Raw genomic sequence first — 12,354 nt, 5'->3', positions numbered from 1 at the left:
GTATTGTATAAGGACTTTACAGTGTGCATAAATAATTGAAGGTGGCAGGGCAGGTTGAGAAAGCAGTTAAGGTGGCTTACGGGTACGTGGGCTTCATAAATAGAGGAATAGAGTACAAAAGTGTGGGAATTATGATGAACCTGTACAAAACACTGGTTCGGCCCCAACTCGAGTATTGTGTCCAATTATGGGCACCACATTTTAGGAAGGATGTAAAGGTCTTTGAGATGGTGCAGAAAAGATTTATGAGAATGATTCCAGGAATGAGGAACTTCAGTTACATTGATAGACTGGAGAAGCTGGGGTTGTTCTCCTTGGAGCAGAGAAGATTGAGAGGAGATTTGATAGAGTTGTGCAATATCATGAGGGGTCTGGACAAGGTAGATAGAGAGAAACTGCTCCCACTGGCAGAAGGGTTGAGAACCAGGGGACACAGATTTAAGGTGATTGGCAAAAGAACCAAAGGCGACGCAAGAAAAAACTTTTTTTTTTTTACGCAGAGTGGTTAGGATCTGGAATGCACTGCCTGAGAGGGTGATGGAGGCAGACTCAATTTTATCTTTCAAAAAGAAGTTGGATAAATATTCGAAGGAAAGTAATTGCAGGGGTGTGGGGAAAGGGCAGGGGAGTGGGACTAGCTGAGAGTCGGCATGGGCTCGACGGGCCAAATGGCCGCCTGCTCTGCTGTAACCATTCTATGATTCTATTCTATGAAACCTGTAAACTATCTATACGCCAAGAGTAGAAAAACACCACCACCCAAATTACATCGACAGGCAATCTGAAAGGTCACCTCACATTGGATTTTTTTTTGAATTATTGGTTTCACAGATCAAGTAGATATTTTCCATTTAATGTGGAGACACAAGTTTTTTTGTTTAGAGAACTACGAAAGCATCACAGAATAATTATTCTGCTTTTATAGAAACATATTTATTGAAGATAAGTTCCCTCTGGGCCCTGCTTTGCAAACATGACCAATGATCTTAGAGAGAGCTGTAAACTACAGATAAGGAGAAGGCCTGGGAATTCAGAGATTATCCCACTGATTGGGATATTCAGGGGTGAGATTGCAATGCCAAGTGTGGTCTGTCTTTCAAGCTGGCCTCGAGCTCACTAAACTCTACAGAGCTGAGTAACGTGAGGCACGATTAGAACAGAGGCAGGTTGGTGCACCAAAGTACTACACCATAACTTGGATGTGGCCATGTATTTTTTTTTAGGCAGTTCCTTGGAGTTGAGGATGATTTGCTTCCACACCAATATGAGTTCTCAGGTGACTGATGAGTCCGATACGGGATCTACAGTCTCTGTCACAGGTGCGGCAGACGGTGGTTGAAGGGACAGGCAAGTGAGGTGCTTGGGTTGTCGTGCGCTCCTTCCGCTGTTTGTACTTGACTTCCGCATGCTCCCAGCAAAGAGACTCGAGATTTTCGGCACCTTCCTGGATGCTTCTCCTCCATTTTGAAGTCTTGGGCCAGGGATTCCCAGATGTCGGTGGGGATGTTGCAGTTTTTCAAGGAGGCTTTGAGGGTGTCCTTGAAATGTTTCCTCTGCCCACCTGGGACCATATATGCCTGCACAAATACACACACATGCACAAGACAATCTAATTTATCTAAAATCATTTTGTTTTTGTAGACTTAAGTTACATTGACACGGGAGTCTCCAAGGACTGCGCAGAGTTTTGGTCTCCTTATTTAAAAGGAGAGATATACTTGCTTTGGAGGCAGTTCAGAGAGGGTTCACGAGGTTAATTCCTGAGATGAAGGGGTAGTCTTCTGAAGAAAGGCTGAGCAGATTGGGCCTATACTTATTGGAGTTTAGAAGAATGAGAGGTGAGCGTATTGAAAAGTACCAAGATTCTGAGGGGGCTAACCAGAGTAGATGCAGAGAGGATGTTTCCCTTCGTGGGGGAATCTAGAACTAGGGGGCATGGTTTCAGAATAAGGCGCCACACATTTAAAACGGAGATAGAGGAGGAATTTCTTCTCTCAGCAAGTCATGAATCTTTGGAATTCTTTACCCCAGCAAGCTATGGAGCTGGGTCATTGAATATATTTAAGGTAGAGATATACAGATTTTTGAACTATAAGGCAGTCAAGGGTTATGGGGAGCGAGCAGGAAAGTGGAATTGAGGCCAAGACCAGATCAGCCATGACCTTATTGAATGGCGGAGCAGACTCGAGGGGCCAAATGGCCTACTCCTGCTCCTATGTCTTATGTTCTTATGACAATTTTCACTCAGGAATTTCATTGTATAAATTGAAATCATATTTTGGAACCAATCTGCTCTTACAAATGGCAAAGTCCAAATCCAGAGTGGCAAGCGAGGGGAGTGCAAAAGCAAAATACTGCGGATGCTGGAAATCTGAAATAAAAACAGAAAATGCTGGAAATACTCAGCGGGTCAGGCAGCATCTGTGGAGAGAGAAACAGAGTTAACATTTCAGGTCAATGATCCTTTGTCAGAGAGGGGAGTAGTTTGGCCATAATGGATTTCTGTTTATTACCAATGTTCACTGCAGCAGAAAATCCATAATTCTGGAGGAATAATGTATAAAGTACTCAAGTTACTTTTGGAACAGATACTTTTTAAACTGTTTTCAACTAAAGCAGTACAGAGTATTTGAGAAATCGCGAACACTTTTGTTACAGAAACCCTAACCTAAGATAGCTTCAAACAATTATTTGCAAACACAGACAGCTGAATTACTCTTGAAAGTAGTAAGTGAAGAACATTTCCCACATTACAACAGTAACTACACTCCAAAAGTACTTCATTGGCTTTAAAGCACTTTTAAGACATCCAGTGGCCGTGAAAGGCGCTATATAAATACAAGTCTTTCTTTTCATTACACTAATTTAACCTTATCTTCTCTCAAATAATAAATAATAGAGCAATGCACTGAACAAAATGATACAAAGCAGCGCAATTCAAACACAAATTCAGCCACAAATAGATAAGTTAAACAGTTAGTGAAGGGTTGAGATGGAACAATAGGAAGAGCTTGAGAAGCGAGGTTGGCTGAGTGAGGGCTGAGGATGCACAGCCTCTTCTATGACCAATATCGTCAACACCTGAAGATCAGAGAATGAGAACAGGCCTGGATGGAATGGTTGTACAGATATGGAGGGGGAGGCCAAGGCGAAATTTGAACACGGAGATGAGAATCGCTAATCCAAAAGGTCCGGCAGACATCGTCCACAGTGACCTGGAGCCTTAACCCTGACTCTTGGCCTTTCCACCCACGAGTTGGGTGCTGGGTGTGCACCATGCAGCAATAAGCCTGCCCGAAACGGGTGAACAGCTGCTCAACTCAATTGTTAGCACGTGTGTGCCAGTTTGGCTCAAGTTGGCACTTTTGGCTTTGAGTCCAGTGGTCATGGATTCAAGTCCCACTCCAATAACAACAATTTGTATTTAAATAGCACCTTTAACATAGTGAAACATCCAAAGGCGCTTCACAGAACTGTTATGAGCTATTGGGCTGGAACCTGCACTTTTTTTGCATGCTTAATTCCCATTTAACGCCCATTTTACCGCTGAAATGACGGAAAACACCCAGATATTGCCATTTAGCCACAAAATGGAAACTGACAGGCATTTCTCGGAAACTTATTGCTGAGCGTTACTTTCCCCATGTGTTTAATGCTGGGAACAAATACCGCCCGCCCACTTTTTTTGGGAGGAATCATTAGAATAGACGAAATCAACACCCATAATATCACCCAGATTAATTTCTGCACTAATTTAACGCCGAGATTCAATAATACCACCCGTCCACTTTCTTTTGTCGTAAAAAGCATATTTACCGAAACTAGCCGCCATGAGATTGCCCAGCGTCACTTTCACCACCTCGCACACATATCACCCACAATATCGCTCGCCCAAAAGAAACGCCCAGAAAAAGTGGAACTAATTACAGCGTTATGGATACCATGTTCTACATCACGTCACATCCTTTAAAAGGCTGCTGTGCTTCAACCTCGGGGGAGTTCGGATTACTCGGGAGGTCGTTGGAGTTGATGTGAACATCTCTACAAACATCTTGACCAGACTGTGACCGATGGAATTGAATAGGTGCCTTCGTCAGGACATTCATTGTTTGTGACCAATCGGTAGAAAACAGAGAGCTACTGCAATGGAGCCTGTCCTTTCTCACCCTGTCTTGGCAATCAATTACATGCAGCAGGTGCAAGATCGCCGAAGGTATGCTCCACAGCATTATGTGCCCAATGTAAGACATGCCAGACTGATGAGGAGGACCAGACGTTACACCCCGCCGCAAGTACAGAGAGAAGCATTCTTACCTCGACTTGCCAGACATCACCTGCCTCTGGAGACTGCGCTTTAACAAAGAGGTTATCACTGAGGTATGCCAGCTGATAAGAGGAGATCTGCAGCCTGCCAGCACCATTAGTACTGCACTGTCCGTCGAGGTCAAAGTCACCGTGGCACTATCATTCTATGCCTCGGGTTCTTTTCAGGCCACAGCTGGCGACATTTGCGGACTTTCTCAGCATGCCATACATTGCTGCATTAGACAGGTCACTGAAGCCCTGTATGCATGCAGGAGGGACTTGATCAGCTTCCCTATGACCAGGGAGGCACAGAGTGAGAGGGGTCTAGGATTCTCCAGAATTGCAAACTTTCCCAAGATGCAGGGAGCAATAGACCTTTTCAGGATGCTGAGGTTTTCAGGAACCGCAAGAGATTCCACTCCCTGAATGTCCAACTGGTCGTCGACCACCAGCAAATTATACTGGCAGTGAATGCTCAATTTCCGGGCAGCATCCATGATGCTCACATCCCGCGTGAGAGCACTGTATCTGACTTGTTTAACAATCAGCCACAAGGTCAATGCTGGATGGTTGGTGACAAAGGATATGGCCTCACCAACTGGCTGGTGACCCTCCTGCGTGACACCCACACCGAAGCCAAGAGGCGATACAACGAGAGCCACAGAGCAACTCGCAATATCGTGGAGAAAACCACTGGAGTGGTGGTGTGCTCCATGCTGCACAACTTGGCTATCAGAAGGGGACAAGAATTGCCTGATGAGTCTGACAGTCCACCTCAGCAGAGAGAGGAAGAGGAGGACGAGGAGGCAGATGCTGACATTGGCCCAGACAATAGGCTGACACTGAAGCCATGCTCCCACACCCCTGTAGACCGCATGAAAGGGCCCATGGTAGCATGATAGCTGCAAGAGCCTTACATCAGGAGCTCATCAATAATCGCTTTGTCTGAAAGAACATCGATGGTATTTACAAGGCTGACACACTGCTGGGTGTGCAGGTGATACATCAATGGTGGGCATCACCTTGGTGATAGTTAAAGTTTAAAATGATTGAAGTTAAGTGTCATTATACCCTTTGATGTTAAAGAATCACCAGCGTGTTATGGTGCAGTTATCTGAGCCAATACTCAACAAGGTTTTGTTAAATAAAAAACATTTAAACCGAACATTTGTCTGAAATCATTAGTATTTCTGTAAAAACCAACCCTCCCCCCACCCACCTCCTGCTTCTCCTCCCCACCTCTACCCCTTCCCCTTGCCCTACTGACTCCAAGCCACCTGGCCGAGGAGTTCCTCAGGCACTGCTTCATTGGGGAGGTTGGTGGGGGGTGGGGTGGATAACGGCAAGATGTTGCTGCTGGCTCTCGTGTGGTTGGCAATGGGGATGCGGCACCTTGGGATGCAGTGCCACGCTCCGGGACCACTGACAGCCCTCTGCCAGCAGTGATCCTGGCTCCCAGCTCCAGGGCCTCCACCATCCCTTCCATGTTATATCTTATTTGTTGGACAAAAACTCGGTGCCAACTATGTTCTTGGTGTTTAGTAGGCTTTTTGCTGCTGGTGAATCTCCCTGGTGCCTCCCATAACAGCATACCACAGTCACACGCGCCTTCAGTCCCTCTCAGCTCCCTCTCTCTCTCTCTCCTCTTCTGCGCATGTCATGATGACCTCCTGAATCGCAGGAATCGAGCGTTGCCATGCCGTTGCTAAGGACGGCAGCACTTTACGGCAGGAGTTCAGCGAGATTTAATGCTACTGCCCATTTCATATCACTCGCTGTAACGCCCGTTGTCAAAAATGCACACTAGATGCTTTGAGAATGGGCAAGAAGCCGGCGATCTGAAAATCCTTTTTTACTGCCCATGCCGGAAATAATGCCCATTTTTGGGCAATAAGCACAAAAGTGGAAAATCTAGCCTGTTAAATTTGACACTGAGCTGCATAAGTAGAAATTAGGGTAGGTGACCAAAAGCTTGGTCAAAGAGGTATGTTTTAAGGAACCTCTTGAAGGAGGAAAAAGAGGTAGAGAGGCGGAGAGGTTTAGGCAGGGAGTTCCAGAGCTTGGGGCCTAGGCAACAGAAGGCACGGCCAAGAATGGTTGAGCGATTATAATCAAGGATGCTCAAGAGGGCAGAATTAAAGGAGTGCAGACATCTCGGGGGGTTGTGGGGCTGGAGGAGATTATAGAGATAGGGAGGGACAAGGTCATGGAGGGATTTGAATATAAGGATGAGAATTTTGAAATCGAGGCATTGCTTAACCAGACTTGAACACACTCCAGTACCGTACTAAGGAAGGCTAAATTATCACAAGTGCTGTCCTTTCAATGGAGATATTAAACCAAGACAGCATCTAGTTGTTCATGTGGTTCAGATAGATGTTAAGGATCTCATAGCACTGTTCAAAAAAAAAAAAGAGGACTCCCCTGAAGTCGTGGTCAACATTCCTCCATCAGCCAACACCACCAAGAACAGAGATCAAGTGGTCATTCATCCAATTGCTGTTAGTCAGATCTTGCTGTGTGCAAACCTGTGCTACTCTATACGCCACTACTGTAGGTGATCTCCTGCTGATTCCCACTGCTCTGTGTGAGATTAGAATAGTGTGCTTCTAAGATGTTGTGGGAGTCCTTCTCCCATGGCTCCTTTTTTGAAGATGAAGGCAGCTGTCCCTGGAAAGCAGAACGATTAGCATAACAGCAAATGATCTTTGCGGAGAATGAATCTTCAGTCATTAGCCTTTAAAATGATGCAGCCACACTGCACTTCAATGCACTGACAGCGAGTTATTACCGAGGTCTTTTCTTGAATAATTAGTGACCCACTAAAATGGTGCTGGATGCTGAATTTGCCTCGGTGATCATTCTATGCTTATACAGAGTTGCCTTCATAACCCTTCAACCTGCAGGCTTCAAAATCCTGAGCCATCAGCATCTTCTTCATACTCCGTATTTTGAACAAAAGTAAGCATATTATTATTTTAAAGTGCATTGTAGACATTGAAAGAACTGAATACAAGTGTACAGAGGTTGACTGGCACAGTCATCACAAAAACAACTTACATTTATATAGTGCCTTAAACATAATAAAAATAGCCCAAGTTGCTTTACAGGAGTGTTATCAGACAAAATTTGACACCTAGTCACATAAAGGAGATTTTAGGACAGGTGACTGAGGTGGGTTTTAAGGATCGACTTAAAGGAGGAGAGAGAGGTGGAGAGGTTTAGGGAGGGAATTTCAGAACTTGGGGCCCAGAAGGCTGAAGGCACGGCCACTGATGGCGAGGCAGAGGAAGTTGGGGATATGCAAGAGGCCACAATTTGAGGACTGCAGATATCTCGGAGGGTTGTAAAGCTGGAGGAAGCTACAGAGATTGGGAGGGGCGAGGCCACGGGGAGATTTGAACACAAGGATGAGAATCCAGAAGTCTAGTAGATTTAATTTCTTCACTATGTTCTGTTGAAAAATAAGCTGTATTTTTGATTATTATTATGGTCAAAGTAAAGAATGCTGTGAGCGGAATCGAAAAGGGAATGGGCTTGCTGGCCTTGATAGTATTTTCTTGTTCCTAAGCTTAGTGATTCTCTTGCAGGTAGTTGCATCCTAGGGTAAGTAGTGTTGACCTTACGCAGAGATCCAGCAGACTGGGAATTGAACTGGCTGGGAAGAAATGCATCAGAACACAGCTACATTTTTGATCCTCCACACATTTAACTTCATGTCTAGACTGCGAATAAAACTTTGTTCTTTAATGTTTTCAATATTCACTCCATCAATATTAATAAGAGAAATACTTTCTTTAAATTGACAGCTGCCTACAGCAACTGCATGGAAAAGAATGAAATGGTGTCAATTCTTCTGCTAGGGTTCAGCTTTGAGTCAACAAGGGATTTAACAGACGAGGCGTATATAGTGCTCATGAGAGACACTCATTAACCTCTAACTAGATGTGGCGACAGAATTGCAGGGACTTACATGTTTAAAATCATGATTTCGTTTTTTGCTGCCTTCCGAACTTTTCTTCCATCTTTCTTTAAAAACTTCTTGCAAGTGTACATTTTCCCGGTAGATTTCTCTTTTGCTCGGAATATTTCACAGAACTCCTCCCTGTTTTTGAAAGATAGTGAGAGAAAGATTATAAGGTAGGGTGCCCATATTTTTGAAACCAAATCCGGGGACACACAGGCAATGTTCCTCCGCAATTTTATTTGCGGGTGCGCGGCCCATTCAAAGTTTCGCACATTGTTAAAGCTGGTCCCGGGTTGTGTGTGACCGGCAGACGACTGCGAGACCTAAGATACACTGAATCACGAATCTTGCGTGTGTTCTGGCAATAGTTCTGTACTCGTCCCCGAATACCCTAAATTTTAATTTCCCAATTTTGAATCCATTCCCAACAGACTGAGATTTTCCATGAAGCATCCTGTGTCTCAGAAGGTTTCAGACAAACCTTTTCCCAGTGGGAGAATTTAGAGCCAATTTTAAAAAAACCCACGATGCACCATACAGGTAAACTGGTAAAGTAAATCAAATCCACTTAACCACCAGCTCCCCCCACTCCCTTGGCTTCTCCCTCATATTTGAGGGTCCCGCCCTCTGGCCAGTCGCCATTGGATGAAACACTGATTAGCTCACTCAATCCTCCACAGTGCACTGCTATCGATAGGGCCTTTTCCCGGCCGCACTGCATTGTGGGAAGGCCGGGTCGCCATTGACGCCTCCATTCAACCCGCTCCAAGAATTCGCTCCTGAACTCAAACGGGCCGAGAATCTCCGAGAAACGGGTCTCTGTGCATGATCATTGACAAAAAAAAAATCAAAGACTCAGTATCGGAGACCAGATTTCTAAACCGGGGACTCTTCTGGGGACATTGTTTGCCTGGGGACACATTTCCAAATCCCGGGACTGTCTCCGGAAAGTGGGGAAGTCTAGTCAGCCTAAAATAAGGAAGATTCGTCAGAATATGATCATTTACTTTCAAAGCAAAATTATATCAGAGAGTGGGCTTTGTGGAAGAAATATGCCTCAATGAGATGATGTAGCCACAGTGTCACTAATAAGCTTTTCTTATTCTACATAAAATGACCTGGATTTGGGTATAAGGAGTACAATTTCAAATTTGCGGATGATACTAAACTTAGCAACATAGTAGATAGTAAGGGGGATAGTAGTAGACTTCAGGAGGACACTGGTGAAATGGGCAGACACATGGCAGATGCAAATAAATGCAGATAAGTGTGAAATGATGCACTTTGGGAGGAACAACATGGATAGACAGTATAATCTAAATGGTACAAAACAAAATACTGCAGATGTGGGAACTCTGAACTAAAAACAGAAAATGCTGGAAATACTCAGGTGGTCAGGCACTGGCAAGAGAAACAGAATTAATGTTTCTGGTTGATGACCTTTCATCAGAACTGAAAAAGTTAGAGATGTAATTTGAATTAAGCATGTGCAGGGGCAGGGAAAGGGGGAAGTGGAGGAAAGAATGAAGGGAAGGTCTATGATAAGGTGGAAGGCAGGAGAGATTACATGACAATAGGGACAATGGTGCAAGGTGAAAGGAGATGTAAAGAAACAAAAGATGGGTCTGTAGGAGAGGGAACAGCAGAATCATTATCAACAGCTGCTGTCCAAAAAAATGTTGGCAGAGCTAATGATCTGTACCATTGTTACATCTCTAATGTTTTCCAGTTCTGATGAAAAGTTATCAACCTGAAACGTTAACATTGTTTCTCTTTCCACAGATGCTACTTGACCTGCTGAGTTCTTCCAGCATTTTCTGTTTTTATTTATAATCTAAATGGTACTAATTTGAGGGGAGTGCAAGAGCAGAGGGACCTGGAAGGGTGCATATTCACAAATCCTTGAAGGTGGTAGAGCAAGTTGATAATTAAGAAAGTCTGTGGGATTCTTGCCTTTGTAAATAGGGGCATTGAATACAAAAACAAGGAAGTCATGCAAAATCTTTACAGAGGTTAGGCCTCTGCTGGAATATTGTGTACAATTCTGGACACCACACTTTAGGAAGGCTGTCATGGCCGTAGAGAGGGTGCAGAGGAGGTTTACCAGGCTGGTGCCAGGGATGAAGGGCTTCAGTTTTGTGGAGAGATTTCAGAAGCTGGGATTGTTCTCCTTAGAGCAGAGAAGGTTAAGGGGTGATCTAATGGAGGTATTCAAAATTATGAAGGTTTTTGATAGAGCAAGTAGGGAGAAACTGTTTCCTCTGGCGAGTGTGTCAGAAATCTGAGGTTACAGATTTAAAATAATTGGCAGAAGAACTAGAGGGGAAATTAGGAGATGTTTTTTCTCACAGAGGGTTGTTAAGGTCTGGAATACACCACCCAAAAGGTGATTGGAACTTTTAAAAGGTAGTTGGACGTGTAGTTGAAGAGGACTAATTTGCAGGGTTATGGGGAAAAGCTTGGGTGTGGGACTCAATTGGACAACTCATTCAAAGAGCCGGCACAGGCTTGATGGGCCACATGGCCCCCTTTCTGCACTGTAAGATTCTTTGATTCTAAGTTGGAATAAGTGATTGTGGAAAGTTATGGTGACAGGAATGAGGAGCAAGGGTGAGAACCCCAGAGAGAAATGGAGGATGTCATGAAAAGGCCAACTTTCTCACTTGGGTTCAATTCCCTTTCAATCCAAATCAATTTGGCTCTGTGGATCTGATCCTTATTTAGTCTGCTGAACCCAATTTAATGCAGGCCGTCTAGAGAATAAGAAAGTGAATGGGGTAGAAGAGCAAAGGGACCCAAGGATACAGGTGAACAAGTCATTAAAAACAGCATCACAGGTCAGGAAAGCAATTAAAAATTATAACACAGCACTGGGATTTATTTCTAGGGGTATAAAATTGAAAAGTAGTGAAGTTATGTTAGACTTGTACTGGATCCTAGTCAGACTACATTTAGAGCGCTTTGCATTTTTCTGGGGGGTGAAATTGCCCCTTTTTTATGCCCCGTTAGCGCCTCTTGGGAAATTGTTCTTCCGCAGTTTTCATCAGGGGAGGGAGAGAGGGGGACGTTACTGCCTCCTGGGAATTTGCCTCGGAGGTTTTGGGAAGCCCTGCACTAGGCCCCCCAGTTAGTGTCCTGGGCCACCACGCAACTGGTAATGACATCATCACCGTGCGCAGCAAACCCTCATCACCCTTACACCGACCCCTTAACACCCCGCGAGGCTGGCACGGGCGGATGTCAATGATGAAACTACCAGATTGTTGAAAAAAAACATCTGGTTCACTCATGTCCTTTAGGAAAGGAAATCTGCCATCCTTACCCGGTCTGGCCTATATGTGACTCCAGACTCTCAGCAATGTGGTTGATTCTTAACTTCCCTCTGCTGTATCAAACAAAACTGCTATAATGGACTGCATTGGTTGAAAAGGGCAATAAGGGATGGGCAGTTAATGTTGGCTTTTCCAGCGGTGCCCAAATCATGTGAATGAATAAAGAAAAAAAGAGGATGGATTGCTTCCTCTCCGGCCTAACTGGAAACCTCCACCCACCTATGATTTGATCTCCCCCACCCGGAGCCACAATGTCCACCCAACTCTTCTGATCTCCCCTGCCTTTCTGATCCCTCCCTCACTCCTCTCACCCTCGGACTGCATTCTGGTTCCAAAGGTCTACCTGCCGACAGCCAACCTCTTAATCTGGCTGGCTGTGGTCAGGAAACTGAGGCAAAAAATATTAATCAAGTCTTTCCGTTAAATTCAGCAGGACCTGACCCGAACGCAAAACAACCCCTCACCCCCACTACTCCTTCCCGCCTCCCCTAAATATCGGGGCAAATGATTCCACTTGTGGGAGAATCCAAGACTCGGGGCCATAAATACAAGATAGTTACTAATAAATCCAATCGGGAAATAAGGATAAATTTCTTTACTCAGAGAGTGGTTAGAATGTGGAGCTCGCTATCACAGGAAGTGGCTTAGGCAAATAGTTTAGATGTTTTCAAAAGGAAACTAGACGAATACATGAGGGAAAAAGGAATAGAAAGATATGCTAAAAGGCTGAGATAAGGTAGATGGAATGAG

General features: G+C 44.6%; 1 protein-coding gene across 1 annotated transcript in view; it reads right to left on the bottom strand.

The window, feature by feature from the left end:
• The window catches only part of camkva (CaM kinase-like vesicle-associated a), a 147,722-nt gene that overhangs the window by 75,755 nt on the left and 59,613 nt on the right, over positions 1–12,354 (bottom strand). Inside the window, exon 3 of the mRNA XM_070894922.1 lies at positions 8,279–8,410. Within this exon, the coding sequence (XP_070751023.1) occupies positions 8,279–8,410 (132 nt within the window). The remainder of the gene's footprint in view (positions 1–8,278; positions 8,411–12,354) is intronic.

Source organism: Pristiophorus japonicus, chromosome 12, assembly GCF_044704955.1.
Source record: "Pristiophorus japonicus isolate sPriJap1 chromosome 12, sPriJap1.hap1, whole genome shotgun sequence".
NCBI classification, from domain to species: Eukaryota; Metazoa; Chordata; class Chondrichthyes; family Pristiophoridae; genus Pristiophorus; species Pristiophorus japonicus.
The sequence above is the reverse complement of the archived record's forward strand: the minus strand, read 5'-3'. Positions and strand labels throughout refer to the sequence as shown.